At 49.7% G+C, this 24275-nt stretch overlaps 1 protein-coding gene across 2 annotated transcripts in view; it reads right to left on the minus strand.

Annotated features, from left to right (window-relative positions):
• The window catches only part of SCAP (SREBF chaperone), a 56538-nt gene that overhangs the window by 25539 nt on the left and 6724 nt on the right, over nt 1–24275 (minus strand). For both annotated transcript variants that reach the window (XM_053984995.1, XM_053984988.1), the window contains exons 2-4: nt 18617–18833; nt 10013–10142; nt 9108–9265 (exon numbers count right to left, since the gene is read on the minus strand). In XM_053984995.1, the coding sequence (XP_053840970.1) occupies nt 9108–9265; nt 10013–10142; nt 18617–18738 (410 nt within the window). In that variant the 5' untranslated portion in view covers nt 18739–18833. The remainder of the gene's footprint in view (nt 1–9107; nt 9266–10012; nt 10143–18616; nt 18834–24275) is intronic.

Below are 24275 nucleotides of genomic sequence, written 5' to 3' on the forward strand. Positions count from 1 at the left end.
CTGTTGGCCAGTGGTAAGAAGGGCAGCGACGCAGAGGGAATTGCACAGAGTGACAGTGCACACATGGGGGGTGTGTCTGAGATCAAAGGGCCTAAAACCCTACAAAATCCCAGAGCTGGGGCTCCAGACAGGTCAGACAGACAACAGCCACGGAGCTGCTCCTACCCTGGGTGCTCCTGCACTCCCTCCAGGCTCTGAAGCTGCAGATGTCTGGCTCCCTGGGGCTCAGCCAAGCGCAGGGATGGGCAGTGGAGGGGCAGAGCAGCTGCTCTGAGCATCGGGACAGGAGAGGAAGCAGTGCAAAAAGGAACTAGCAGCGCACGGGTGGAGAGTTAAAGGCTGTCCTGCTGGCAGGAAAAGAGAACAAAGACAATCTCTGTGGATTCTTACACGCCCTGGGCTGGTGCCACAGTGGCAGTGGGAAGCACTGGACTGGCAGGCAAAGGGAAAATGTGCCTGTTGTGTTACGAATTAAAGGGATGGGACTGCGATCAGACTAAGAGTGGTTTCTTGCTCGGATAACATCAGTCTCAAAGGCCATGAGATTTATAAGATGGTAAGTAGCTGGTCATGGTCTGGGGCAGTCACAGGTTCTTTGCTGTGAGATGGTGTGTAACCTTCTAATCCAAGGGACAGTCACCACAGAGCATGGTTTGCTTTTCTCACCTGCCCCTTTACTTCTTCCTACTGCAATGTGGATACTTTTGGCTAGTAAGGTCTGGCTACATGTACACATTTATTTCTCTATTATAATATCTAAACCCTTAGCTTATTCTGTATAATCACATTACTACGTTACTATAAAACCCCTCCTTATCTAGCACAGTTTCTGATTCACTTAAGGCATATTCTTACCTATAACTGTAGAAACATAAGTGTATGATTTCTCCTTTTAATGTCTGCTTTCACATCAATCTAGGCTTCTTCTAAGGCTGTAAATCAAACTCTTTTGTGTTTGTGAGGATTTCTATCTCTCCGATTCCCACAGGAAAAGAGGCTTGGCAGAAGGGAGATGGGAAGTGCTCGTTGTTACAGGCTCAGTGCCATGGACAAATCCACACAGGATGGCTCCGAGCTTGTGCAAGTGGCCAGACTTTACAGACAACAGGGTGGGCCAGCTGACAAAAACCAGGCAGATGGAAATGATCACTTGGAAGCTCCACAGCACTGGTAGGGATTGGGTGAGTGGTTACACCCAAAGGGGTACAGGGGACAAAAAGCTGTGCTTTTGGGAGCACAAAGAGGGGCTGGCCCTGCCCAGGGAGATGTCTGCGCTGCCAGAGCTCCTGCCCGGGCACTCGGCTGCTCTCCAGCCTCCCTGTGCCACGCTCCCCTCAGAGCCACTGACTGCCCTTCACCACGGCGACGCTGCCACCCTGCGCCAGAAAAGAACCTATGAAACGGGGCTTTTCATGCACCTGATTACCCCCCAGCAAATGGCATAGTGCAGCGTGCCAGCGGCTTGCTAAAGCAGGGCCTTAGGCCACGTGAACGTGGCTGGGATTAAAGGTTATCTGTGTTATGTCAGACATAATAAACAACTTCTATCAGGCATCCTAAATAAATAAAAAAATAAATAAATAAATAAAAGACATTTTATTTAATAAATATACTAATATTTTCTATTTTTATTTAATAATATATATTTTATTTATTTAATAATATATATTTTATTTATTTTATATGTGCGTTTGTATTTGTTTCGTACTAGCATTTGTTTATATGTGTGGTTTTATTTATTTTATGTGTGTGTTTGTGTGTTTTATTTATTTATATGTGTTTGTGTTTGTATTTGTTTATATGTGGTTTTGTTTATTTTATGTGTGTGTTTGTGTGTTTTATTTATTTATATGTGTTTGTGTTTGTATTTGTTTATATGTGTTTTGTTTATTTTATGTGTGTGTTTGTGTGTTTTACTTATTTATATGTGTGTTCGTGTTTGTATTTGTTTATATGTGTAGTTTTGTTTATTTTGTGTGTGTTTGTGTGTTTTATTTATTTATATGTGTTTGTATTCATTTATATGTGTTTTTGTTTATTTTATGTGTGTGTTTGTGTGTTTTATTTCTTTTATACGTGTGTTTGTGTTTGTATTTGTTTATATGTGGTTTTGTTTATTTTGTGTGTGTTTGTATGTTTTATTTCTTTTATACGTGTGTTTGTGTTTGTATTTGTTTATATGTGTGGTTTTGTTTATTTTATTTGTGTGTTTGTGTGTATATTTTATATGTGTGTTTGTGTTTCTATATATGCATCTTTATCTACATCAATACAAGTAAAATTACTGGTTTGGGCTGTCCTCTGCTACCACGAGCACTCTGGCTTTAATGCTATACCTTGTCACTGTAACTGGTTTATTTTCAGTAATCATTATATATCTACATCTATATCTCTCTGTAGCTATGCAAATATATTTTTACAAAAATATAATAAATAACCAACGGCTTTGTTACATTGTTATATATTGTTTGTTATATTGCTATACTGTTATATATTTTGTTAGAGACCAACGGGTAGTCCTGTTTCACGAGCTCTCCTGAGCCCCGTGTCCCTTTTAACAGCTCCAAATGACAAAATTGAAACTTTTCAGTAAAACTGACGGGGTAAAGCCAGACATGCTGAGGCCAGCCCGGCCTGGGATGCTGCTGGTGGCTCAGAGGGCAATCGAGGCCCGAGGAGGGAGTGAAAAATCCATGCTTTATGATTGGTTTTTTGCAAATATTACAATGAATATTATAGGTGTGATGTTAGAAAGTTCTGCTGTATTAATTCTCTTGAGTGGTGTGTTAAATATAGTTTTAGGTTATAACATAATGTTAAAATATAAACTCTGTGATGTAAGGTATTTTTAACTAGCTCAAGAAAAGGGATAAGATAATCAAGAAACCCTTTGCACAGAGATAACAGGGACAGGGCACATGAAGAGTTACAGCCTCCTTATCAGAAAAGACAAACATCCTTCCACCTTCTCTCCTCTTTATGGAACCACCATGATTAAGAGGAAGACAAAAACCAGAAAAATTCTTAATTTGCAAGGAATTTTGCACCATGTATGAGATATATGAATATGCAACAGGCTGTTGTTTTTCAGGGTTATTCCTTTGTTCTCAAGGCATGGTTTTGGCAGCTCAGTGCCCAAAAACACCCGGACGTCCGAATTCACTGCTTTTTATTGTCTTGTAATTGTCCTAACTCTAAACTTTTATTGCTCTTATTGTATTACTATTTTATAACCATTTTATTCTTATTAAACGTTTATATTTTACAAAGCAAGTGATTGGTGTTTTTCACAAGGGCTGTCGAGGCCGATGCTCGGGTGGCTCTGGGTTCTGAGGCACAAGGAGCCCCCGAAGGAGCCTCTGCTCCACATGCCAGTCCCAGGCTGTGTTTTACTCCCAACTGTGGGAGCCCAGCACATCCCTGTGGCTGCCCTGGCTGGCTCCAGACCCTGGCAGGGGCTCACAGACCCTGGCACAAAGTCAAAAACACCTGTGGCTTCCATTTCAGCCCATGGGAAAAACTGCCAACTCTGTGTGAGGAATTACAGACCACAAGGGTTTGAGTGGTGTGGCAGCTGAATTAACACAGGGTGAAAAAGTAGAATTTTGGGGTTTTTCAGAATGGGGTTCAAGGGGACAAGATGGAGGGGTTTGGGTGTGTCCTGACCTCCTTCTCCTTGCCCTCCATGTCTTGCTGTGCTGGTGACACTTTTCTGTTGGTTTCAGGCACAGACACACTGTCCAACATCAATGACAGACATTGGCACGTTATTGTAACCACGGCACACGGAGTTTTGGGTATAAAATGTGAACACTGGACAGAGCTCAGCAGGGCAGAGAGAGAATGTTCTAGATCAGGGAAATAAACACCCTTGAGAAGCCGGCCCTGCACGTTCAGACTCCTCCTGTGGCTGCGGGGCTGGGAACAAGGACTTTTACACTTTTACACTTTTACACTTTTACACTTTTACACTTTTACCCTCTCGGGCTCCCCTCGACACCCGCACCCCGAGAGCGACCCCCGCACCGCCCCCGTGTGGCGCCGGCCGGAACTGCGCCGTGCCGCGGCTCCGCGAGGAACTCCGCGGGCACCGCACGGGCATCGCACGGGCACCGCACGGGCACCGCACGGTCACTGTGGGCATCACACGGGCATCGCACGGGCAACGCACGGGCACCACAGGTATCGCACGGGCTCCGCGGGCATCACACCAGCTCCGTGAGAAACTCCGCGGGCATTGCGGGCACCGCACAGGCACCGCACGGGCACCACAGGCATCGCACGGGCACCGCACAGGCTCTGCGGGCACCGCACGGGCTCTGCAGGCACCACGGGCATTGCACAGGCTCTGCGGGCATCCCACGGGCACCCTGGGCATCGCACGGGCACCGTGGGCGCCGCGGGTATCGCATGGGCTCCATGGGCATCACACGAGCTCTGTGGGCATCGCACGGGCTCTGTGGGCACCACAGGCACCCCAGGCATCGCACGAGCTCTGTGGGCATCGCACGGGCTCTGTGGGCACCACAGGCATCGCATGGGCTCTGCGGGAATTGCACAGGCTCTGCAGGCACCATGGGCACCGCGGGCACTGTGGGCATCACATGGGTCCGCGAGCATCGCACGGGCACCCCAGGCATTGCATGGGCACCGTGGGCACCCCGGGCATTGCACGGGCTCCACGGGCACTGCACGGGCTCTGCAGGCACCACACGGGCACCGTGGGCACCCTGGGCATTGCACAGGCTCTGTGGGCACCGCACGGGCACCGTGGGCACCCCGGGCATTGCACGGGCTCCGCGGGCACTGCACGGGCTCTGCGGGCACCGTGGGCATTGCACGGGCTCTGTGGGCACCGCACAGGCACCATGGGCACCGCGGGCACCGCACGGGCTCCGCGGGTTTGCGCTGCCCTCGGAAAACTGGCCGTGCATGCGGACGGGCGCCGAGCAGGCGCCGGGGCAGCAAGGGAAGCGCTGCTGGGCACCGGCAGGGCTGCGGCTGCTCCTGGCACTCTCCGGGGCAGTGAAGGCAGAGGGAGCCCAGGGCACAGGCAGGAGCTGCTGGGGCCGAGCGTGCAGCACCCTGCGGAGCTGGGAAGTGACAGCCACTGTACGGCCACGGTCAGAACAGCGCCCTTAACCCCACAGCACCCCTGCTCTGCCAGCCGTGCCAACCCCTCACACAGCGATTGCTGGGGAAAGGAAAGGGAGCAGGGCTGCTTTTCCTGGGGCCACTCCAATACAGCACACACAGAACCAAGAGCACCTGACCCTTGCAAGAGAAATTCCCACCCGAAGCTCCTGCAACACTGCTGTCACCACTCCTGTGCCACTGGCAACAACAGCAACCGCTGGATTTGTTCTCTGTTTACACTCATTTCATGAAAATATTTGGATGATGGGAATTCCACACCAAACACGTTTTCCAGTGGCCTTCCTCCAGCTGGAGTGATGCTCCTTCTGGAAGGAATGACAGCCCAAATCTACACAGTGGTAAAGCCTTGGTCAGGACTGTTAAGGTGCCAGAGCATTTGAGCTTTCAGTTGTTTGGATTAATGTTTGCTTATGGTTTGTCCCAGCAGCTTTGCAGTGTATATGAGTTATTGCTTTAGAATGCTCGTGTCTTCAGTCTGGTTGTCACAGGGGGTGGAAAAGATTTCCCCCTGAATGTAACCTGAATTTTCATCTGATTCTGGAATGAGATTTGTGCACCTCTTCCTACCTCCTCGGGGTAAGGTATAAAATTCCCCAGTGCAGCAGGTGGGAACAATTTGAGTTTTGTTCCCCCTGGGGCTATAACCAGATTGTTCTGCAGTACATGCACATTTGGTCAGGTTATTGCAGGTTATTGGTCAGGTTAGAACTGTCTAACTCTTGATATGGTGAACAAGGGCATGTGAAATGCTGAACTTCACCGAGGAACGCTGGACTAAGAACCAAGAATGGAAGTGAAGGGAGTCACTGACCCATCACTGAACTCTTCCAATCACTGCAACTGAAAAATTAACTCCAGGAACTTTTCTTGGATCCTGATTTGCATCCCATCTTATGATTTTTAACCTCAAGGGGTGGGAAACATCCTGATCCTCACAGACTGGTAACAATACAAGTAAAATTACTTGTTTGGGCTGTCCTCAGCTACCATGAACACTCTGGGTTTAATGCTATACCTTGTCACTGTAGCTGTGTTTCTATCAGTAGTCATTATATATCTATATCTACATCTATCTATCTATCTATCTATCTATCTATCTATCTATCTATCCATCCCCTGAGCAGGGACACTGCTTTGCTCTGTGGTTACTCCAGGGGCTGAGTGAAGGAACCTGAACATCTCCCCATTTCCCTGGGAAGCTCCATTTGACTCCCAATCTTTTTTTTTTTTATTCCTTTGCCAGCTTTAACAGAGGCACCTCGAGATCTGCAGTGTTTCTGTTGTGCTGTGATCTACTGGCAGTTCTTCAGTTTTATACTGGGGAGTGTTTGTGGTTGAGATCTTCCAGCTGTTATTTCCTGTCTGTTTAATAAATAATTCATTTTATAAAGACACTTCATTTGCCATCACTAGAACATGTGGACCAGAGGGAGTCCTTACATTTAAAATGTTGCCAAAGTCTGAGGCTCTGGCTCTGGCCCTGCACATCACAGGAAGGTGCTTCCAGATGGCAAATGAACTGAAGCCTTTGTAAAATCCCTCTCCAGAAGAAATTTCTCCTATAATAACTACAAAGAACGAGCACAGGAATTCAAAAATGATTTGTCTTTGTGAATGCTCCCTCCACAATGTGGACCCTGTGGCTGCATGGCAGGACACCTGGACAAGTCTCAGCTGTCAGAAGAAAGCAATGGAAAATGGAAAATACACCTCCAAAAAATGGTGTTTATAGGGACCAAAACTTTGGGAATGAAAATTTGAAGGACCTGATGCAGTGATGGCTCTGGAAGGGGCTCCAGGAAGAGCCAGATGAGCATGGTTTGTGTTTTATCAGCTCTGGAACGTGGCAGAGATAACAGCTCATGCTGCAGAGGAGGCCACGGCCGTTCCTCTCTCGAGGCCACGCTCCCAGCCCGTGTCCCTGTGGGATGCTGTGGGTGCAGAGTGACACCAAAACCCACAGCTGGGGTAAACCACAGATTCCAGGTCACTCCTGACTTTTACACAGATGAGTGCTGGGATCTGCAGCCAGTGGAAACACACCCACGGTGTGTTTCCTGCCCAGGTGCACTTAACAACCTTCAGCTCCCTCCTGGAATATAAAAATAATACAAAAGCTACATAATAGAAAAGAATATAAAATAGAATACAAAACAAGCCAGTTTGCATGTAAAAAAACTATTTCTGCTCAGCTCTGTTACTGGCAACAAACAAGAAGAACTTCATAATGACTTTTGAGGTAATTGCAGAATTTATCTCAAAATTTGATGTTTCCTGAAATATCCGAATGCACCCCCAAAATGGTAACCTTGCCCCAAGGTTTAGGTCTAAATGTTGAAGTAATTTTCTTCTGGTGGTATGAAGAATAATAATAAAAGTAATAATTTTGTTTCTGTGTTGCATCACTGCTCATCAAGGGCAATGCCAAGGGGAGATAATGAGAATACAAGGAGAAGACAAGGGAGATAATGAGAACACAACACGGGGCTGGGAGCACGTTGTTTCTGACTGTAATTGGCAACAGATGATTATCCCATAGGATAAGGGAGGAGAGGGACTGAGCACACGCACAGAAGGTCAGTGCCAAGGCTGGGGGAGCTGGCACGGAGAGGAAAGCTGAGGAAATCTGAAGAGCAAAAATGGCATTTCTAAAGCATGACCTCCGAGAGCAGCAGCTGGGGGTGAAGGATGGGTCCCCAAAAGGACAAATCATCAGTTAGAGGAGCAGGGTGGTCATTGATCATTTATCAAAAATGATAAATTTAATACCCTTTCTGTTAACAGCACAAAGATCAAGACCCTGCTTGGGGGTAAAAAGAGTTTCTGCTTTGAGGTGGGAGCTCGTCAGCTGGAGAGGACAGAGGGACGTGGGGACATTAAAAAATCACCTCTTAATGTGCAAAACTGATGTGAGTGGCCACGAGGAACAGCCTTGTGACCTCAGAGGTGTTTCAGGAAAAGCCTTTCCATGGAAAACACCCCACAGGTGAGACTCCTCTGACACTCTGTGCGTGGTTCTGCTCTCCCTCCTTCAGGAATGTCACACTGGCAGCAGTGCCACCAGCAGGACCCAGGATGCCACACGGAATGCTGAAGCCCAGAGTTTTCTGTTTGGCTTTTAACAAACAGGGGGCTGGGCTGGGGGGTGGGAGCCCCCCCCTGCAAACACCTGGAAGCTGAGGAAAGCTGTTGTTGTATAAAGGATAAACCCAACAGGATAAAACCAAGCAGGTGTAAAGTGGTCCTAAAAACAGCCAAAGAAAGTCAGGAGAAGGTTCCTAAGCAGGAAATTCCAGCAGTGGCCCAGAACTCCCTGGGATGCAGAGCTGGTGTGGTGGTGAAGGAATTCTGAGACACTGCACCTGCATCACCTCGCACGCCCCTTCTGGACTCTGACCAGAAAATTCCTGAGGGTTTTCAGTGCCCTACCTGAAGCACAGGTGTTGCCCTGATTTTTAAAAGTGTTAAGTTTTCTTTTATAGTTCTTTTAAAAGTCTTAAAGTTCTCATAGAACTTCTTCAGCCTTCTAGTCTGTTTATATATTTCTACCGGGGTTCTCACACACTATTCATGTAAAAAAAAAAATTGTTTTACATTCTTCTTTGTAAGAGAAGAGAATTAATAAACTGTTGGTTTACCCAGTGTGGCTAAAGAAGCAGCAATTCCATCCTCCAATCCAGAGGCACCTCTAGAATTCCATAAATATCAAATACTCGAATAGACCACTCTCCTTTTTAACCTTTAAGCTTGCCAAGCCTTTGTGTACTTCCCTCGTGTCCAAGAGGCACGTGCAGGAGCTCTCCAGCACAAACGTGAGCTGCTCCAGGCGCAGGACGCCGCTCACCCCATCTCTCACTTCCTTCAGGACAGCAGCAGCCCCGAGCCCCTGGCCAGCCCCGGGGCAGCCCTTGGGAGGCAGGTGTGCCCAGCAGCAGCTCCCTGAGCCTCACCTGTCTCTCAGGGCGTGGTTCCTGATCTCCTCCACCAGCTGGAAGACGCGGGACAGCGGCGACCGGAACACATCCACGGCCAGGAAGCTCTTCTGCCACGGGGACACGGTGGCTTTCACCAGGATCTGCTGGATGTAGGCCACGGGAGCTCCGACGTACTGCGGGGAGACACGGCAGCCTCAGGCCCCGGCCACGGGCACTGCTGCCAGGGCTCTGTGCACAAAGCCCCGGCGGGGCGGGAGCAGCGCGCCTCGAGCTGCTTGTCTCCTCATCACCACCCTCCTCACGTGGTTGTGACAACGGGCAGGTGCCAGCAGCTCACACCCCCGGCAGCAGACAAAGAACTCAATGTCATAACTCACTTTAAAAGCTTTTTCACCAATCACACAAAGCAAAATCATATGGACAGTAGTTCTATCCAACCACCGTAAGCACACCTCCCTTCAGTTACAACAGTGCTTGCTTATTTTGAATACAGTATCTGCTTGTAAGCCTTAAAACACAATGCACAGAGCTCCATTATTAAGCTTAGAACTTCCTAATATCTTGCTAGATATACTTTCCCAAAACCCTCTGATTTTAAAGATTCCCACAGCTAGGGAGCTCCCAGAGCATCAGAGCAGGAAGGGCTCTGCCAGCCTCTGTTTCCCCTTCCCAAATCAAGAGGTGGGACACGACAGGGCTCAGCAGGCAAGAGCAAAAGGAGCCTGATTCCCTGTTTGCATCGTGGGGACCTTACACCCCATGGGTGCCATGGGCAGGGACACCTTCCACTGTCCCAGCTTCGTCCAACCCAACCTTGGACGCTTCCAGGGCTGGGCCAGCCACAGCTGCTCTGGGCCACCAGGTGCTGGGGCAGCCCAGCAGGCCCGTGCCCCCTCCCCAGTGGCCCCAGCAGGACTCACCCAGTCGGGACGCTCGCCGGGGTCCCCGTGCTGCGGCCCCGCGCCCGGCCCCGGCGCAGCGTAGTCCTTCACCGGGGTGCTGAACTCCACGGGGCCCGTCCCCGGCAGCGGCAGCTTCAGCAGGGGGTAGCTGGGGGGACACAACCAGGGAACTCTCTCACTTTGGAGGCCCACGGACGTTTATAGGCAGAAGAGTTTAAAAAAAATGAGCGGGCCCGCTTCGGCAAAGCCGAGCTGCGCAGGACAGGAGAGCCGGCTTTCATGGGACAGGCTGCTGTCCAGGAGTCCTTCTCCCTTGGAAAGGGAAGGAAAAGTCCTGGGAGAGAAAGCAGGGAAGGCCTTGCAGGGCCTCTCCTGAATTCCTCCAGCCCAGTTAGCTGTGGCAAAAGCACTCAGAATGCTCAGTGACTGTGCATCCCACCCAAAGCCCAGGCACTCCGTCTGTTCCGGTGGCTGCTTCCCTGCCCAAATCCTTTACAGTCCTCTGCTCTTCCTCATTTAAATTCAAACTATTTCCAAAACTCGTCATTAACTTCACTGGTCCTCAAAGCACTTTTAAGAGCAGCAGTGAGGCACCAGAACTATGAAATCTTGATCTTCTTGCTGCTTTGCCACCACAACCTGCGGCGATCGTAGTTCCTGTTCCAAAACAGAGACTGTGAACTATTCAGAAACTGAGAAAACGAGGTTACAGAGAGTTTAGAACGGGAATTTTACCTCCAAATGTTCTCAGAAGTGGTTAAAAGCAAATCAGAATTGAAGTGGTGGGAAAAGCAAGGCTGCTGACACACAGACACCCATTGAGAATCTGGAACTGTCAGCACCAAACTGAACTGGAGAACAGAACTTCAGGTTCTTTGGGGCCTTACAATTCCCCATATATTGTCCTGTTTGTAGATGAATTTTGTGGCAATACTGACACAATAAATAGAAAGGCTTTGGAACTGTTTTCCTGCAAGGCTCTGCCCACTTCATTAGGGATTAGCCTGGCTCATCAAAGGAGGAACAAGCAGCATCTAAACACAAGGCTTCAGAGAGAACAACAAACAGCTGAAAAAGAACAATGAAATCAGAAGCCAAGCTTGTCAGATTTGCTTTTTATTGGTCTGACAGAAATACATCTAATTATTAGCATTTCCTTGTGCAAGGTCAGGGAAGAGAAAAAGGAATAATAAGATCAAGCGTAAGTGATAAACAGAGCAGAGCACATTCAGTAGATGATTGAGGAGGAACTATTTTTTCCCTAAATGATTTCAGTGTTGGTGACTGTGTCCAGAAATCCAAGGAAAAGACTTGAGATTCACAGAAGGTGCTCCTGCAGAGGGGTATTCCCTGTGAGTTGTGAGGAGACACAACAGTTTTTTGTGGAATTTGATCAATTTTCAACCAGAGGCTGTTCAGATTTATTGTGACTGTGGAGCGTTCCCCCTGGCCTGGCTGGCTGTGCTGGCAGTGCCTGGCAGTGCTGCTGCTGTGCCAGTGCCTTTCCAAGGGCATCTGTCACCCGTGGGATCCCCCAGGGCAGCAGACTCCCCTCCAAGGGCAGGGGCTCAGCTCTCCTGCAGGGCCAGTGACAGGTGCTGACTCCAGGTGGGATCAGCAGCTCTGGGGTGAGGCCAGAGCAGGATGGGATTCTCTCTGAGCTCTCAGTCCTGGCTCATGGCTCAGCCTGGAGGGAAAAGGGGCTCCCTGGGTGAGCTTGGCCTTTCTTTGGGACCCACCAGGTGCTGGGAACACGGAATGCTGGAGTGGTTTGGGCTGGAAGGGACCCTGAGGAACATCCAGTGCCACCCCTGCCACGGCAGGGACACCTCCCACTGTCCCAGGCTGCTCCCAGCCCTGTCCAGCCTGGCCTGGGACACTTCAGGGATCCAGGGGCAGCCCCAGCTGCTCTGGGTGTGCTGTGCTGTGCCAGCTCTGGGTCACTGACACTGCCCAGAGGGAAGAGCAGCCCCACCTCAGCCCCAGGGAAGGCATTTCCAGCACTGGGGTTCGACTCTCCTCACATTTCTCTTTGTTAGGGATTTTTTTTTGAGCAGCAGGGAAAGAGGGGAACATGAGAATGGAAAGCACAGAGAGAGGTGGGAAGAACAGCAGGACCTGAAATGGCCACAAAGCCAAGCACACCAGCTCCAGCTCAGCAGGAGGAAGAGCCTCTCTCCATGGAGGGGCAGAGCCCTGGCACAGCTGCCCAGGGGGGCTGGAATCATCCCAAACCCAGCTGGACACATCCCAGGTGACCCTGCCCTGGCAGGGGGCTGGCCTGGGTGGCATCCAGACCCTCCCAAGCCCACCCATCCTGGGATCTAACACAGAGGACAGGAAAGCTCAAGTTGTTCTGGTTTTGGGAAAGGCTCTTTTTAGGTGCTCCTGAAACCCCTCTGAAGCCCCAGAAGAAAGGGAACACAGCTCCTGTAACCAGCTGGAACTGGTGAAGTGCATTTCAGCCAGCAGCACGAGGGAGGTGCAGGCAGAAGTGCTCATCCGAGCACCTGACACATTCTCAAGACAGCTCAGGGGGCCAAGATGGAGCTCCAGGCAAACCCCTCCCTGCACATTCCCCCTTCCCAGCCACTGAGGGCAGAGGGAAGCAGGGAGCTGCCAGGTCTCAGGTAACAGGAAAGGAGCTGCTCCATGGAATTAAACCAGCTCCCAGCAGGACAAGCTTTTGGACTGTTTGCAGCCAAGACAGACCAGCCTGGAGTCCCACTGCTGAGGAGGGAGGGAATCTGCTAACAGGGCCCTGCCAGAGGGCTGGCAAGGCCAGGACCTGGCAGCAACAGTGCCTTTTTAGCCTTGGCAAGTGCACCCACAGCCTGCTCCTGAGCAAGTGGGGGTGGCTGTGCCCTGCTTCCCTCCAACAGGGCCTGAAATTCTGCACTGGGAAGGAGATCCCCCTTTCCTGTGCAGCACAACCTGCTCCCAGTGTCGTGCTGAGACCCCAGAGGAGACTCTGTTCTCTGGGCATCTGGAACGTGAAGAGTCTGACTCGAATTCAGGTCCTCTGGTTACCACACAAATAGTACAGGCCTGTGCAAGAGTGATATGTTCTTACAGAAATAATTCTAAATAAATATCTACACACACACACCTCCCAGGGGCTCTGGTTCCAGCCAGTTCTGCCATTCTTCAGGAGCAGAACATGAATTTTTTTTTTTCCAGTTAAATAACAAACCCCTGTTTAATTGCCCTAAACCTGCTGCAGAGTCACCTGGGTCATCTGCAATCCTTACCTGAACTAAAAACTGTTCTTCAGAGTGACACTGGGATTTCAGGTTTACCCCAATGGCCACATTTCCAGGTGTCACCTGCTCCTCTCTGGGCTGGTGTCAGACAAGGTTGGTGACACCCTCATTCCAGGGAAAACTGCAGATCCCAGCACAGATCCATTCAGGTGGGATGAGGAAAATGAGTGTCACCTACAAAGGGATTTATAGCAGGACAAGAAAACTCTCCCTCTGATGTGGGGACTAACTTGGATTTTCAGACTTTAGGACTAGAGAGTAAGAATGAGTCACAGGATTTTTTTGCTTTGGGTATTAATTAATTATCAAACCCAGGGATGCTGAGCCTTGTCTGCCAGTGACATTAAAAGCAGGGTCTGTACAAACCCTTCCAGTAGCAAAGGCACCAACCAGCCAGCCCAGACTCTGTGGTGCCCTCATTCCCTGCATGGTCACTGCCCTCACCTGCCTGAGGCCAGAACCCCTGGTGCATAAATTGTGGACCTTGTGCTTTACTTCAACTTTTAAAAACTGTCTGCACACAAAAATGGCAGGGTTTGACCGAAGTGAGGGGGAGGAAAACCACAACAACTGAGGTCATTCTGTCTGCAGCAGAATTCCACACGCTCTCCTTGATGCCAGGTACAGCAGACAGGACTGGTCCACCTCTCCCTCTGAAGAGCTCAGGACCCAAGACCCACTGTGGTCTGCAGGAATGTCTTTATTACCCACGTTTCAGGCTGAGGAATTTCAGAATTTCAGAAGGGGAAATCCCAAATTTCAGAAGGAAAATCCCCTTCTGAAATTTTCCCAATTTCAGAAAGGGAAATCCCGAATTTCAGAAGGGAAACCCCGAATTTCAGAGGGGAAATCCCGAATTTCAGAGGGGAAATCCCGAATTTCAGAAGGGAAAATCCTGAATTTCAGAAGGGAAACCCCGAATTTCAGAAGGGAACATGCCGAATTTCAGAAGGGAACATGACGAATTCCAGAAGGGAAATCCCGAATTCCAGAAGGAAAATCCCGAATTTCAGAAGGAAAACCCCGAATTTCAGAAGGGAAATCCCAAATTTCAGAGGGGAAATCCCGAATTTCAGAAGGGGAAACCCCGAATTTCAGAGGGGAAATCCCCAATTTCAGAAGGGAAATCCCCAATTCCAGAAGGGAAATCCCGAATTTCAGAGGGGAAATCCCGAATTTCAGAAGGGAAATCCCCAATTTCGGAAGGGAAATCCCGAATTTCAGAAGGGAAATCCCCAATTTCAGAAGGGAAATCCCCAATTTCAGAAGGGAAATCCCCAATTTCAGAGGGGAAATCCCGAATTTCAGAAGGGAAATCCCGAATTTCAGAAGGAAAATCCCGAATTTCAGAGGGAAATCCCGAATTTCAGAGGGGAAATCCCGAATTTCAGAGGGGAAACCCCGAATTTCAGAAGGGAAACCCTGAATTTCAGAAGTAAAATCCCAAATTTCAGAAGGGAAATCCCCTTCTGAAATTTTCCCAATTTCAGAAGGAAAATCTCGAATTTCAGAAGGAAAATCCCGAATTTCAGAGGGGAAATCCCGAATTTCAGAAGGGAAATCCCCAATTTCGGAAGGGAAATCCCGAATTTCAGAAGGGAAATCCCCAATTTCAGAAGGGAAATCCCCAATTTCAGAAGGGAAATCCCCAATTTCAGAGGGGAAATCCCGAATTTCAGAAGGGAAATCCCGAATTTCAGAAGGAAAATCCCGAATTTCAGAGGGAAATCCCGAATTTCAGAGGGGAAATCCCGAATTTCAGAGGGGAAACCCCGAATTTCAGAAGGGAAACCCTGAATTTCAGAAGTAAAATCCCAAATTTCAGAAGGGAAATCCCCTTCTGAAATTTTCCCAATTTCAGAAGGAAAATCTCGAATTTCAGAAGGGAAATCCTGAATTTCAGAAGGGAAATCCCCAATTCCAGAAGGGAAATCCCGAATTTCAGAGGGGAAATCCTGAATTTCAGAAGGGAAATCCCCAATTTCGGAAGGGAAATCCCGAATTTCAGAAGGGAAATCCCCAATTTCAGAAGGGAAATCCCGAATTTCAGAGGGGAAATCCCGAATTTCAGAGGGAAATCCCGAATTTCAGAAGGGAAAATCCTGAATTTCAGAAGGGAAACCCCGAATTTCAGAAGGGAACATGCCGAATTTCAGAAGGGAACATGACGAATTCCAGAAGGGAAATCCCGAATTCCAGAAGGAAAATCCCGAATTTCAGAAGGAAAACCCCGAATTTCAGAAGGGAAATCCCAAATTTCAGAGGGGAAATCCTGAATTTCAGAAGGGGAACCCCGAATTTCAGAGGGGAAACCCCGAATTTCAGAGGGGAAACCCCGAATTTCAGAGGGGAAATCCCCAATTTCAGAAGGGAAATCCCCAATTCCAGAAGGGAAATCCCGAATTTCAGAGGGGAAATCCCGAATTTCAGAAGGGAAATCCCCAATTTCAGAAGGGAAATCCCGAATTTCAGAAGGGAAATCCCCAATTTCAGAAGGGAAATCCCCAATTTCAGAAGGGAAATCCCCAATTTCAGAGGGGAAATCCCGAATTTCAGAAGGGAAATCCCGAATTTCAGAAGGAAAATCCCCAATTTCAGAAGGAAAATCCCGAATTTCAGAGGGGAAATCCCGAATTTCAGAGGGAAATCCCGAATTTCAGAAGGGAAAATCCTGAATTTCAGAAGGGAAACCCCGAATTTCAGAAGGGAACATGCCGAATTTCAGAAGGGAACATGACGAATTCCAGAAGGGAAATCCCGAATTCCAGAAGGAAAATCCCGAATTTCAGAAGGAAAACCCCGAATTTCAGAAGGGAAATCCCAAATTTCAGAGGGGAAATCCTGAATTTCAGAAGGGGAACCCCGAATTTCAGAGGGGAAACCCCGAATTTCAGAGGGGAAACCCCGAATTTCAGAAGGGAAACCCCGAATTTCAGAAGGGAAACCCTGAATTTCAGAAGGGAAATCCCGAATTTCAGAAGGGGAACCCCGAATTTCAGAGGGGAAACCCCGAATTTCAGAGGGGAAACCCCGAATTTCAGAGGGGAAATCCCCAATTTCAGAGGGGAAATCCCCAATTCCAGAAGGGAAATCCCGAATTTCAGAGGGGAAATCCCGAATTTCAGAAGGGAAATCCCGAATTTCAGAAGGGAAATCCCCAATTTCAGAAGGGAAATCCCCAATTCCAGAAGGGAAATCCCCAATTTCAGAAGGGAAATCCCCAATTTCAGAAGGGAAATCCCCAATTCCAGAAGGGAAATCCCCAATTTCAGAAGGGAAATCCCCAATTTCAGAAGGGAACGTGCATGTTTGGACCCCTCCCAAAGCACAGCACTCGGTGGGTGACCATTTCTCACTGCAGCACTCGTCCTGCATTGCTGCCTGCAGGAGCTGCAGTGAGGAGCCCGAGCCCATGCTGGGGAGCCATTCCCAAGCAGCAATGAGGTGACACAGTGACACACGTGGGACGCTGCTTTGCTGTGAAAAATGTGTATTTTATGATTGGCTCTTGGCAAATATTAAATTGAACACCGTATGTGTTATGGAGGGTTATTTTGTAATACTGTGTTAATCCTTTTTAAGTAGTGTGTTAAATATGGTTTTAGGTTACGACATAATGTTAAAATAGAAACTCTGTGATGTAAGATATTTTTAACTAGCTCAAGAAAAGGGATAAGATAATCAAGAAACCCTTTGCACAGAGATAACAGCCACAGGAAATCTAAAGACTTACAGCCTCCTTATCAGAAAAGACAAACATCCTTCCACCTTCTCTCCAACTTTATGGAACCGCCAGGATTAAGGCGAAGAAGTTGACAAAAGCCAGAAAAAATCTTAATTTGCAAGGAATTTTGCATCATGTATGAGATACATGAACATGCAACAGGCTGTTGCTTTTCAGGGTTATCCCTTTGTTCACAGGCATGGTTTTGGCAGCTCAGTGCCCAAAAACATCCATAATTCTTTGCTTTTTATTGTCTTGTAATTGTCCTAACTCTAAACTTTTGTTGCTCTAATTGTATTACTACTTTTATAACCATTTTATTCTTATTAAACTTTTAAAAATTCTAAAAACAAGCGATTGGCGCTTCTCACGTTTGGCTTTGCCGGGTGCAGCTTCCAGCTGAAGAAATGCCACTGGAAAGGTGCAGCTGGCAGAGCTGGAGCCAAAACACAGAGCTGCTCCTTGCACTCATATCCACGATGGAGAAGTGTAGGAACCACTTGGCTGGGCCTTGGAGAAGCTTCAAGTTCTACAGGACAAGGGGCCTGAGACGAAAACTGTCCCTGAAGGTTACGAGGATTCCCGTGGAGCAGTGACAAAGCAGGAAACAACACCCCCAGTGCTGCTCCCAACCACAGAGGGCTCCATTCCAGGGGTTCTCCATGTGTGAAAATCCTCCCTTGGACAATGTTTTAACTGAGATGTGCAAGCTGCCACCATCACAGCTCAGAGGAAAACCTGTGTGTGCGCCATGAATTTGAAAAGTAAAAACCTAAAAACCTATATTCTGCCACATAGACTGTGACTAACAGCAAGTTTGTCTCTCTTTGCAGTTTAAAGGATTTGATCCCAACATACTGTGCGTAGCTACCTTGCTCTTTGAGGGTGACAGAGAGAAGGTTCTTCAGCATGAGAAGCAAGTCTATGATATTGCCACCAAGTTTGGGTATGCTTTTCAAAGAACACGTTCAGTATGAAGCTGGGAATGAACTGTCCAGGAAAAAATTGGACTGCCATATTTTTTTAGAGCTTTTCTCCAAACAGGGGAGCAAATCATCACAACAGGCTTATTTTGCCCAAAACACACAAGGGAATGAAACCCTGCAAGGCAGAATCTGCACACGCACGTGTGTGCGTGGTCTGGGGACAAAGGTTTGCTCAGCCCCACAGTGCCCTGCTGGAGGTGGTTCCCAGCCCGTGTGACATCCCTGGGAGTAAAATTATATCCACCTGCAAACTGGGCATCCAAATTAGGGTCCATAAGGAGAGCAGGGAATCTACTCCCACACAGGCGTGCCAAGGATGAAACAGAAGAGTGCAGGCTCCAGGGAGAACAGGACAGGCAGGTGTGCAAAGAAAGATCAGCTTTCCTCCTCCCCATTTTTAATTCATGGGTTTGGACTCCACTACCAGGTGCCTGAGGGTTACTTTCATCTCATTCATTGCTTCACTTCACTTATTCAATTAGTTCTCACTTATTAAACCAGATGAAGACACTTCATCCCTGTTGTTTCTTTGGTCCCACAACAGGAGAAACAAAACCTACAGATTCTGAATAAAAACAGAGCTTCTGGGTGGGCCCAGGAGAAGGCTGCCAAGAACCCCCCGCGTGCCACGAGGGCGGGCAGGACTCACCAGCAGGCCAGGATGCAGAGGGCAGTGAAGAGGATGATGGGGATGGGGTAGGAAGCACAGAGCAGCCCGTGGCTGTAGAACGCCCGCGAAATCCTCTCGCGCAGCCTTTCAGTCAGGGTCATCCTCGGCCGCCCTCACCTCGAGGCCATCCCGGGACACGGCAGCGGCTCGGGCACTTCCAGCATGGGCAGCCCTCCAGGGAAGGCACTGGCTCCAGCTGGGGAGGGCACAGGGAGAGAAACAGATGAAGGCAAGGGAAAGAAACACCATCAGCTCCTTTTAGAAAGCATTCAGCAAGGAATTGTTCCCTGGCAGGGTGGGCAGGCCCTGGCACAGGTGCCCAGAGCAGCTGTGGCTGCCCCTGGATCCCTGGCAGTGCCCAAGGCCAGGCTGGATTAGGTTTGGAGCAGCCTGGGACAGTGGGAGGTGTCCCTGCCATGGCAGAGGTGGAACTGGATGGGCTTTAAGGTCCTTTTGTAGCACAAACCATTCTGGGATTTATTTCTTGATCCTATGAAATGACTGAGCAGATCTCAACCCCACTGTCAGGACTGGACCATCCCTGTTCCAGGAGGAACTCAACAACAACATGGATATGCTGCTCCTGTGGCAAAAAATACATCACAAGTGGCTCTCTGACCAGCCTGAGCTGCCAAAAGTTGCTCTGGGGAGGAGCACAGCACTGGCAACAGCTTCTGGTAATTTCAAGGAGGAAAACTTTCTATTTACTCTCCTCACGTGCTGTCCAACAGCAGCACTCTGCAAGAAAACACAGAGCATTCCAAAGCTAGTATTTCTTTATCACTTGAGGAGGTTGCATATTAAAATCTGGCATCTTTATTTGCTTTATGCTGTGACAGAGCTCCTAAGAGTGAACAGCAGGAACTGTTCCTGCTCCAAGGCATTTCTGCAAACAGAGATCATCTAAGCCCAAATAAACCTGTGGATTGCAGGACAAATGTTAAAGGAGAATTTCTTGCCTCTTGCATGATGACTGCAGATCCAAGATGAAGTTTGCCTGGAAGCACGGGGGCAGCAGGATGTGTAACCTTGCAGCCCCACAGGTGACATTTGTGGCTCAGGTACAAGAGATGGACACACGGCACAGAATCCCAGGATCAGTGGGCTTGGAAAAGCCCTCCGAGGTCACTGACCCACCCTGTGCCCCATGTCCACCCTGTCCCCAGCCCAGAGCACCACACCCAGGGACACCTCCAGGGATGGGGACTCCAGCAGTGCCCTGGGCAGCCCCTTCCAACACTGAACCACTCTTTAGTGAAGGAATTTCCCCCATGTCCACCCTGAGCTCCCCTGGCCCAGCCTGAGGCCGCTCCCTCTCCTCCTGTCCCGACCCCACCTGGCTCCTGTGTCCTGCACCCCTGCAAGAACAAGGCTGGCCAGCAGAAGGAAGAAATGTAAAACTTCCTTCTGCAGGAAAAATCAACTCAAACTTGCCACTTTTCCCCAGACAAAAGCTTTCATCTCACTCAACAATAGTTACATGTTCCAAATTCTTTACATTTCTGTCTGAAAGGCTTTACAGCCTTCCCAGGAGCCTCCCTGGACACTAAGGGCAGGGAAACACAGCAGAGCCCGCTGTGAGCTCAGAGGATAAACTAACAAAGGTGGGGAACTTTCCCTTTTCTAACACACAGTCACCTGGGGTTTTAGGCACATCAACTCCTCAGTTTCCCACAAAATGTTCTGGAAGCAGGCCCCAGCATTAGTGTAATAAAAACATAGAGCTGAGCCAGTGAAGCCTGGAGGGGGGGAATACAAGGGAAAATCCAAAATAAATCCCTGCTCCATAGTACTTCTCTTGCACTTCAACACATTCAGGAATTTGCTCCATCATGTTGCCTGTATCTGAACCTCCAACGGGAATTTCAAGCCAGCCTTTTCCATTTAGAGCCCCAAGCTCAGGCAAGCAGGAACAGAGCCAACACGGTCCTTCTGCCCCCACAGCCCTCTTCCAGCATCCCACCAGGACCCACACATGCAAGGGCTGACCTGGCTGCCCACACCTGCTCTGCAGGTGGAACACCCCAGCCCGGCAGCAGATGTGGGATCTGAGGACCTTTCCTGCCAAGGCCGTGCTTGGGGAAGGACAGGGGAGGAAGGAATGGGAAAGAAGGAAGGATTTACTAAAAATGAGAATTTATGAAGGTCACTGGGTTGGTCTGTGCTGTTGCCCAGGGAGCAGCTCAGTGCCATGCTCACACACCTGAGGGCCAGGTGGGCCAAGGACCACCAGCAGCAATTCCCCCTCCTGGTGCTGCAGTGCTTGTATCCATAAATCCATCAATCCCACACAGGCTCCTGGGGGATCAGAGAACCTCCTGCCTTCAGAGCTGCCCCAGCACACGTGGAAGCAGCAGGACTGGCACCAGACCACCCCAAATTCCTGCTCTAAGTGACACATCTCACCTGGGCTCCAGCTCAGATCCTGAGCCAGGAACGGGCAGGACAGTCCCTCCTTGGTGCCACGGGTCCCACAGCCTGTGGGAGGTGTCACAGGAGTTTCCCACACTCCTGGGCTCCTCACAGCACACACAGAACACAGAATTCCCTGGGCTCCTCACAGCACACACAGAACACAGAATTCCCTGGGCTCCTCACAGCACACACAGAATTCCCTGGGCTCCTCACAGCACACACAGAATTCCCTGGGCTCTTCACAGCACACACAGAACACAGAATTTCCTGAGCTCCTCACAGCACACACAGAACACAGAATTTCCTGAGCTCCTCACAGCACACACAGAACACAGAATTCCCTGGGCTCCTCACAGCACACACAGAATTCCCTGGGCTCCTCACAGCACACACAGAACACAGAATTTCCTGAGCTCCTCACAGCACACACAGAACACAGAATTTCCTGAGCTCCTCACAGCACACACAGAACACAGAATTCCCTGGGCTCCTCACAGCACACACAGAATTTCCTGGGCTCCTCACAGCACACACAGAATTCCCTGGGCTCCTCACAGCACACACAGAATTCCCTGGGCTCCTCACAGCACACAGAATTCCCTGGGCTCCTCACAGCACACACAGAATTTCCTGGGCTCCTCACAGCACACACAGAATTCCCTGGGCTCCTCACAGCACACACAGAATTCCCTGGGCTCCTCACAGCACACACAGAATTTCCTGGGCTCCTCTCAGCACACACAGCAGAGGAGCCATCACCAAACCCAGCTGACCCACAGCCTGCCAACAGCTCCCAGCCCTCCCCACGGCAGCACCCAAACTCAGCCCACAGACACCCCAAAGCAAGGGAAATCTCGGGTTCCCTGCAGGTGCAGGAAGCAGAGGCTGGATTGCTCACACCTCATAAAAGCTGCTGGATTTTCTTGCCCTCTGTTGGGCCCTGGAGGTGGCTCAGGGCTCTGATGCTCGGAGCCATCACTCACTGCTCCCACAGCTCCCATTCCACAGAGGGAGGAGGGAGGGAGAGAGGCACAGAGCTCAGAACCCAGCTCTCCTCTCCTCAGCAGGCATGGACCGGCCCCCAGCGAGGGCCAGGGAACATTCCCCAGGACTTCAGAGGTGGGAAAACAAGGGCCTGGCTCCACACAAGCCTCCCTCACAGCAAAGCTGCACAATGGGCTCTAACACCAAGGTCCTGCTCTCCCCTGGCATTCCCATGGGAAGAATAACGGGCTTTGTGCTGCCAGAGGACGCGGAGGTCACGAGGAACAGAGCACTTCCTATGGGAAAAGCCCAGCCCTGCACTAACCCGGGAGGCTGCTGCCTGCAAGGGGTTAATCCCAACACTGCTGTGGGGAACAAGGCTCCGGAACAGCTCCTAAAGGGATTGTCCTCACAGAAGGGGTACTTTCCATACTCAAAAGGTAGAAAATGACATTGCTGAGTCCACTCCCTCCCCGCCAGTGGCTACAGCAGGGCTGAAAGTCTGACACAAGTCTTTGAACCACATTTCAACCCCCAAAATGTGCAAACTTACTTCACTTTGCCTGTTCTGCCTGACTTTGCCAGTTTTGCCCCACTTCCTCTTGCTTTCCTCCCTGTACAACACTCATTTATGGTCTGAGTTTAAGAGTTCAGAGGCTGTCTGGAACAGACCCCATTTTGTAAGTGGCATTTCACTCACATTGCTTATTATTAACATCTCTTGAAAAGCTGGAGTAGCAACAACAACAAAGATTTACAGAGAACACTTCAATAATCACTACTTGTCAGATAAAGTTATCTGCTCCCAAAACAGGGGCTGACATTCAAAATCAGTTTCCAAAACGGTTTTCAGGACATTTTTAAACTTTTCTGCCACAAGAGAAGAACCTCACTCACACTCCTGTTTTGGAAGTCATTCACTGAGGGTGGTTTCTATCCTTTCTTCCTTCCCAAAATACTCCCAACAGCACCAGACAACAGCTTGTTGCAGTGGATGACGAGACAGGATAGGATGTTCCACATCAGAGCCACAAAGCACAGAAGTTTGGGTTTTGCGACCAAAAAATATCCAAATTTAGAAAAAAACATGATTTCAAAGTTCACTCCTCTTGCTGCATCCAGCCAAGGGGAGCTCCCTTGCACATGAAGAACAGGCTCCAAACACGAGGAAACATTTCCCAACCCCTTCTTCTGCAGCACAGAGATCTTGCCCCACCCTGCCCAGTGGGAATGATCCACCTCCACAGGCACAGAGCCCAGAGTGGTTTGGGCAGGAGGGAACCTTAAGGACCAGCCAGTTCCAGCAAATGGAATGTGATGCACAGGGGGAAAACACCATCCTGGGATCCCGTCCTTAATTCCCTGAAGGAGTGACAGGATGCAGTGTAAAACAGGAAATCCTGTGTTGGGAATGAAAAATGGAATGGAATTGGGATGTAAATCCATCCTCAGCCGTGCTAAGTGAGCATTCCTGCTCTTCCTCCTCATCACACACAGCACTGAGCATTCCTGCTCTTCCTCCTCATCACACACAGCACTGAGCGTTCCTGCCCTTCCTCCTCATCACACACAGCACTGAGCATTCCTGCTCTTCTTCCTCATCACACACAGCACTGAGCATTCCTGCCCTTCCTCCTCATCACACACAGCACTGAGCATTCCTGCTCTTCCTCCTCATCACACACAGCACTGAGCATTCCTGCCCTTCCTCCTCATCACACACAGCACTGAGTGTTCCTGCTCTTCCTCCTCATCCCACAAGGGACAGGGAGAGCTCAAGCATGACCACAGGCAGAGAGCAGCCTCGGGAGGCTTTTCCAGCTGGAGATTTGATCAGTAACTGGACCCCAGGCGGCCCCAGGAAGGCCCGAGGCAGTGGGGCAGCAAAGGGCTGCCTCTTTTATCCCGGGATAACTCGGCATCAAAGAGTTATTAGAGTTACCAACTCCAGAGCAGCAGCTCAACATAAACACGAGCTAAGCTGGGGAAATCTCCCCAGGCCACTGTCCCCATCTCAGGGGTGACACAGCCCCAGGCCACTGTCCCCATCTCAGGGGTGACACAGCCCCAGGCCACTGTCCCCGTCTCAGGGGTGACACAGCCCCAGGCCACTGTCCCCATCTCAAGGGTCACACAGCTCCAGGCCACTGTCCCCAGCCCAGGGGTCACACAGCCAGCAGAGCTGGCACTGCTGAGCACAGGCAGGCTCCCTCGGCTCCGGGAGCCCCCAGGACACGAG

Source organism: Vidua macroura, chromosome 1 (assembly GCF_024509145.1).
Source record: "Vidua macroura isolate BioBank_ID:100142 chromosome 1, ASM2450914v1, whole genome shotgun sequence".
Classification (NCBI taxonomy): Eukaryota; Metazoa; Chordata; class Aves; order Passeriformes; family Viduidae; genus Vidua; species Vidua macroura.